General features: G+C 35.3%; 1 protein-coding gene across 1 annotated transcript; it reads left to right on the top strand.

Moving 5' to 3' along the window:
* The first annotated feature begins 4,218 nt into the window (after positions 1-4,218).
* Positions 4,219-6,577, top strand: LOC128669714 (uncharacterized). Its single transcript, XM_053744769.2, has 4 exons — positions 4,219-4,366; positions 4,763-4,826; positions 5,254-5,372; positions 6,089-6,577. Exons 1-4 carry the CDS (start codon positions 4,321-4,323, stop codon positions 6,259-6,261), a joined length of 402 nt encoding a protein of 133 aa, XP_053600744.1. The 5' UTR covers positions 4,219-4,320; the 3' UTR covers positions 6,262-6,577.
* The last annotated feature ends 151 nt before the right edge of the window (positions 6,578-6,728 follow it).

The following is a 6,728-nucleotide window of genomic DNA, read 5'->3' as shown; positions in this document are numbered from 1 at the left end:
TGCAATGAGCCAACAAATTTACTCTACAATTTGAAATCAATATGAAGAAATCTTAAAATGAAATTCCATTATTAATTGTTTAGAGGAGGAATTTAGTATACTATCAAATAAATCACGTAATGAGAATTTAGCTGAAATAATTTGATTATGAAAACACACTTGTACATTTTATATGCAATGACCAATAAAAAAATAGCTATAAAGGTATTGAGCGTGTTGGCAACAACCGGTCAGGTCAGGGCGAGTAAAGAAAGTGGCGCCTGCCAAAGCCGCGCCTGCACCTCCGCCTCCGGTTGCAAATTTAAGAAGCTTAGATAGGTACAAACTTTAAACTTTATCTAATAATGCAGAGGTGTTCTTGATTACGGAATACCCATTATGTCAGCACGCTTTTATTCCTAAAAGTATATACATATAAGAAATACTTCCTAAATTATAACACAACATACCTATATATGTATTTTGTTATCGATATGAACATAAATATAATAATGAACAGTATTTTGGCCACTTTAGCAATATAATTGGTGTCTTATATACTAAGTTAAGATTTTTTTGTTTCTTTTCATTTATCTAAGCCAGTTTTGTAAGAGAGATTTATGATTGACCCTATCGATAAATAAAGGGTGATATAATAAAATCATGATTTTCAAATCTTTTAATGTTTTTTTTATTTGCATTAAAGTAACCAAATAAAATTTATTCAGTGATGTATAATGTACCTAATATCTTAGTTTTCTGAGCTTTTAGCTCCAAAATTATTAAATCGTGTATTAAGTTTTAGGGAAAAAAGGAATTAGTAAAATTCCGATCGAAATCTCTCCGGCTAGGACGACTAATTTGGATCTCAACAGGACAATCTAATCTAATCTAATCAATCAATCCAACAATGTTTTATTTAATCATGCACAATTTCATATGCTTCGCTAGGGCCATAAGGTACAAATAAGTACAAAACTACCACTATTATAAATGCGAAAGTTTGTGAGGATTTATGTGTATTTGAAATTTGACACATGGCATGGGTAGAATATAACTTGGAATAACACATAGGGTACTTTTTATAAAAACCTAAAATCCTATGGGAGCTAAAGTCCCGGGACGCAGCTAAAATTTTATATATTTCACATCATTTGGCCCATTCAAATATCTTTGTTTACTTTGTTTACATATAATTAATCTTTCTAGGAAAACATGCAAAAACAACATGAACAAATTTTTCAAGTATTTGATTTATCTTAAGTACCTACCTATCTCATGTAAGTATAGTAGGTACAACGTAGTCTACCTCAGAACCAATGCTTAAAAAAAACAGAAGTTATATACTTAGATCAAAGTAATCGTACATTTTAGGTACTAGAGAAGATGGGGACGGACAAGATACCATTCTGTATCCTGGATATTTTATGAAATAAGGCAGTGCAGTGCAGCTGTCAAATGTGGCAACTTGGCATGAGTGGCGTGACGCCAATTTTGCCTAAGTGCCCTAACTGGAGGCTCCGATTTCATCAACGACAATTATTTCGAATCGAAATATTCATGATATGTTTATGTGATACCTACTTTATAAAAAATATATATTATAATATAACGAATATATTATATTATAATAACATAATGTCATAGAAGACCGGCGAGACGACACAGCGTGCAATTTATTGGAATGTTGCAAAGTGCATACAGTTAACAACAAATGATATTTTGCATATTTTATATGTGCAATGAATAAAGCTTCGTGGGCATAATAAGGGCATTATTGAAGGCCTATTAAGTTCAGAGACACGCAGGCAGCGAGCCGTTGAAGGTCGGGCGTCAGGTTACCACCGCGTTGTCACACACTTGACTGACGCACGCCAATTAATCACCGTGATTGCTGCATGATTGTGCCGTGATGGGGAATTAGAACAGATATCGCTACAATATAGCATATATTTGCACATTTACTGCAGCTGCATGCATGCCTTTAGAAATTGTTACCTATATTATCTAAGCCAGTTTTGTAAGAGAGATTTATGATTGACCCTATCGATAAATAAAGGGTGATATAATAAACTAGCTTTTGCCCGCGGCTTCGCCCGCGTAATTTTCAGCTAACATTTATTTTTCTGGGATGAAAGGTAAGATACCCTATGTCCTTCTCCATATTTCAAACTAGGTATATGTAAGTCAGGTAATTTCAAGAAGATTGGTTGAGTAGAATAAAACGTGAAGAGGCAACTTACTTTCGCATTTATAATATTACTTAGCTAGAATTTCATTATAAATGGGTACAGGAGGTATTTCGTTTAGCTTGGCAAAAGATAACTTTAACGACAAGCTTGTCGATTTGTCTCTTTGCCTGAGTAATATTTTGAATTTTTATAAATACTAAATCTATAGCTCTACAATACCGTATTTTACGTTATTATTCATTTAGTATTACGTAATCACAACATTCCTATACTGCTTAGGCGTTGTTCTCGAATGATCAATCGGTTAGTACTTACAGAGTGCAGGGATATGCTCGGAGAGTGGTCGTCAAGGTGAACCACAGGCTCGAAAGAGCGCCGCCGCCGCCGAGTCTGGTACGTCGGTTGGACACATCGTGATCACACAATAGGGGAAATGGCTTCAATTTTAAGGTTTTAGGCAGGCGATTTAAAGATTAACGAGTTATGATTGATAAATGTCTACTTATCTTGCATGGAGCTTATCCGTGAAGATCCAATACCTAATAATCACTTTGATGTGTTTTACTATGGCTAAATGTTGTACTCAGATATGCTTCTGAAAAGCACATAGGTACCTATGTAAGTAAAAGTATATACGAAGAGAAAAACAATACATACTATGCACTAAATAAATAACAAATTTATAAGCTATTTCATACTTGGTTAATTGAGTGGAACATTAATAAAGCAAACTGTCCACGCAAGCCCATGCTATCGTTTCGTTACTCAGTTATCTATCTACGTATTACGCATATAAAATAAATCGTGTCCCTTATTTAGAATCGCCGTACCACTCGTAATTCATATCATCAATTCATACTTGACACCTTCGTGTCATCTTCAAATAGGCACCTAAAATGGAAAGCCTTGAATGAATAGTGATTTGATAATTCTATAAACAAAGGACGCAATATGTACGAGGAAAAGAAAGAAGTAATTAGGGAAGTAGATGGTTGCGTGCCTTATCAATATAAAACGTTAAAATTCAAAGACCATTGACGTTGAAAGACCTCAGAATCAACTGCAAATGGAATTAAATTTATAAAAATAAGATGTCAAGATCCATACATGTTTTGGGTCATTTAATATTCCCATAAGATGGCTTAAAGCATAAAGAAACACTTGGGCTAATGCACTTTTGTTCTTTTATTTTTATGTTTTGTTCTTTAATTTGATGTAAGAGGGGCAAAAGCTAACTTTATCGAATGGGTATGATATGAGAGTTGGTAACATACAAATATAGCCATGACGTAAATCACGAATATCACTGAGTTAGGTAAGCAACTGAACGATCATTAAAGGACCCGCAATCGGTTATCAGCACCTTGAGGTCGGAGGGTGTCCGTCGCAATAATTAAGATAATAAAGATAAATATAAATAGAAGATGAGCTACCTCGTGAATTCGCTACATTTTACTTTAGCAGTCGTCCAAGATAGTCTTATTATTTAGGTAATAGGCAAGGTATATCAAACTCTGAAATTGACAACGTTGGAGAAAGTGCTCCAGCGAAATTTCATTCGAATGTATAAGCAGAGACGACGACATTGCGCATGATGCATTTCATCAACCCTTTACACATTGAAGGCGGTATTATCAAATTCGCATTTTAATCTGTACATAAGAGAACAGTGGAAACATATAGTTACATCAGCTTGTAATGATATTGTATATTAAATTAACTTGAAGCTTCATCTCTGTAGCTCCTACCTCCACAGTCAATCGTTGATGCGGTTTAGATAAGTCGTGATATTCGCTATTACGTGATCTAGCTCACGACTCGTACACCATAATATGCTTTACATGTTTTCCGACACTCCAGCCACATTCACCAAAATTTAAGTTAAATGTAGGCCCGAGTTGTGAACGAGGACTACTAACCAAAGCAGATTTTGCCAACATTTTTTGACTGATCTACGTGCAATACTTTTTATTACGGACTCAATACCATATATGTTTATCTGCGAGTAAAACCTAAAAAGCAATAAAGAATGTATGGTAAATATTTTTCATTAGGCATTGCAATTTTTATTATGTATTGCAGTGAGCCATTTAATTAAAATGATAAAGATGTCAGACGTCAATGATTTGCTGTAGTTGCTGGACCTGTCATGAATGTTAGTCAATTGATACCATGGAACATAATCATTATTCTATGTAAGTTTACCGGTTAAAATTTTAATTCATACTTTTTGAGTGTATCTTATACTTTATAAGTTTGGTAGTGTTCAGTCAGACTAGCCAAAGCGCAAGTGAACCCCTTCCCCCTGTTTTGATAGGTGGACAGGACAGTAGATCACAGAGAGCATTATTTTTGTATCCGATTTACCTTTTGAGGTACGTAACCCTAAAAAAGATACTATGTAAGTAGTAGTGCTGACTACGGGTATTTGTTCATATTGCCAAAAATGTTTCGTAGCAAAGTTGTAGGCAAACATGTAGCGTCGTAGAGCACAAACGTAGACATTTGTAGCGAACCGTACAGAGCTACGCCAAAAATTCTGAGCAATAGGTATATCTTGTATTATTTTATGAGAATTTTATTTATTGCAGGTTTCTGCGGCAGTGTTATGTCAGAATTAGATTTCAAACAGAACCCAGCGCCCGACGGACATAGGTTATAATTTTCTACCAATCCTACTAAACTATGTATGTTTATTACTCTTTCACGCAAATTCTACTGGACCGATTGTTATGAAATTTTGGTACACGGGTAGAATATAACCTGGAATAACACATAGGGTACTTGTTATCCCGAATTTCCCACGGGAGCGTAGTTATGAAATAGTAGACACATCAATAATAATATCAATTTAAGTAGTTTTGCGTCGTTGTATAAGTACCACCTAACAAGTTTTTTTACAAAAATATATATTTGTCACAAGCTTTTATTGTCGTCAAAGAGATCTTGGTGGCATTTAACGTCTTAAAAAAAACCCATGTCCGTGCTGTAAACCATTGAGAAGTTCCCTCGTTGGGAGTCGACTCTGGGTGCACCATAAGCACGACCTGAATGCCTTTTTAAATACCTCTTCTATCCTTAGATGTGGTGTGTGTCCGACATATTTCCAGAAAATCTGCGCGTTCGACCTCGTCTCCAACGCTACGTTCATTTTCGACAACCACTGTATTATGGATCTCTACAACTGCATTGAAGGCACAGGTACTTACTTAATTATAGATGAGTTAACGCCGGGGCAGAAACGGTTATGCCCATTTTACGCCCAGCAATAAACCGCTATCTTTCTTCAGATATAAATAATTACATATATCAAAATGATATGATAAAATAAATTTAATCACTTCTTTAATAGTTTACCTGGCGTGGCTCCAGGCCGACCTTAGGCCAGGTTTCAATGCCGGTTACATATTAGCGCCAAACTCGGTCAGATGCCGACGCGAATGCATAAACATTGCGTAGTTTGTATGAGAGCTTTTAATCAGTGCAATGAAAAACAAATAATGTATGTCGAATCCACTGGTTGATGACCACTCCACAGCAAACTCAGCCGCGATACTGTGGAACTGGCATAAGCTTACTCAGGATATTTGTGCCACGGTTATGGGAAATGAAAAATGTATTAAATACTAACTTTAGCCCGCGGCTTAGCCCGCCAAAATTTTCCACGGGAACAGTTTTTCCGGGATGAAAGGAACCATATGTCCTTCTCCATAATTCGAACTACATGTATGCAAAATTAAAAAAAGATGGTTCAATAGATAAAGCGTGAAGATTTAACAAACAAGCAAAATTACTATCGCATTTATAATATTAGGATACGCACTTCGCCACGACTACTGCTGAGATTTGTTTATATGTAGTTAGCATTGGTCCCGGGAATATAATATCAAAAAGTTTTTAATAACGTCATGTTTTAGAATTTGTGCCACTGAATTACGACCGCTGCCTATTCTTCGGTAACTTCGCTTACGTGCACGGTCTCAAACGCGAAGACGAAGACTATGGAGAAGACCATTTCATTATTAAGATGTCGAAGAAAAATCCTGATTTCGCTGATAAACCAGGGGATCGGTACCTTTCGATTTCATAAGAAAAATATTGATGGGAAAAAGATTGTACATTATTGTCTGCATTAAAACATTTTGTTGACCACAGTAAATCTGGCATTCCCATCATCGTTCGTGAAATTAGTTTCGACTATTCGGAAGTTTTTTTCTTTACTCGAAACCAGTTTTCACTAGTTGCGAAATTCTCATATTATTTGGAATTTCTTATATTATTTGGAAAACAGGTTTCGGACTATGCAAAATCATTCTGTTTAGTTTCGAAAGTGGGCAAAATGAAGAAAAGTTTGAAGTGACGTGAACTGTTGTTGAAAATTTAATTGTATTATTTTTTTTTTCATATGTATGCTTTTAATTTGTTTGATTTAAATAATTTTACTTTTAACCCTTCTTCCTTGTGAATTTTGAGATAACTATACTATACTAAGTATGTGCTATTCGGAAATCCGATTCTATGGAATGGCCATCCTGACCTATGGTGTAAACATGATCT

The sequence above is a fragment of the Plodia interpunctella genome, chromosome 5, assembly GCF_027563975.2.
Source record: "Plodia interpunctella isolate USDA-ARS_2022_Savannah chromosome 5, ilPloInte3.2, whole genome shotgun sequence".
In the NCBI taxonomy this organism is placed as follows: Eukaryota; Metazoa; Arthropoda; class Insecta; order Lepidoptera; family Pyralidae; genus Plodia; species Plodia interpunctella.
The sequence above is the reverse complement of the archived record's forward strand: the minus strand, read 5'-3'. Positions and strand labels throughout refer to the sequence as shown.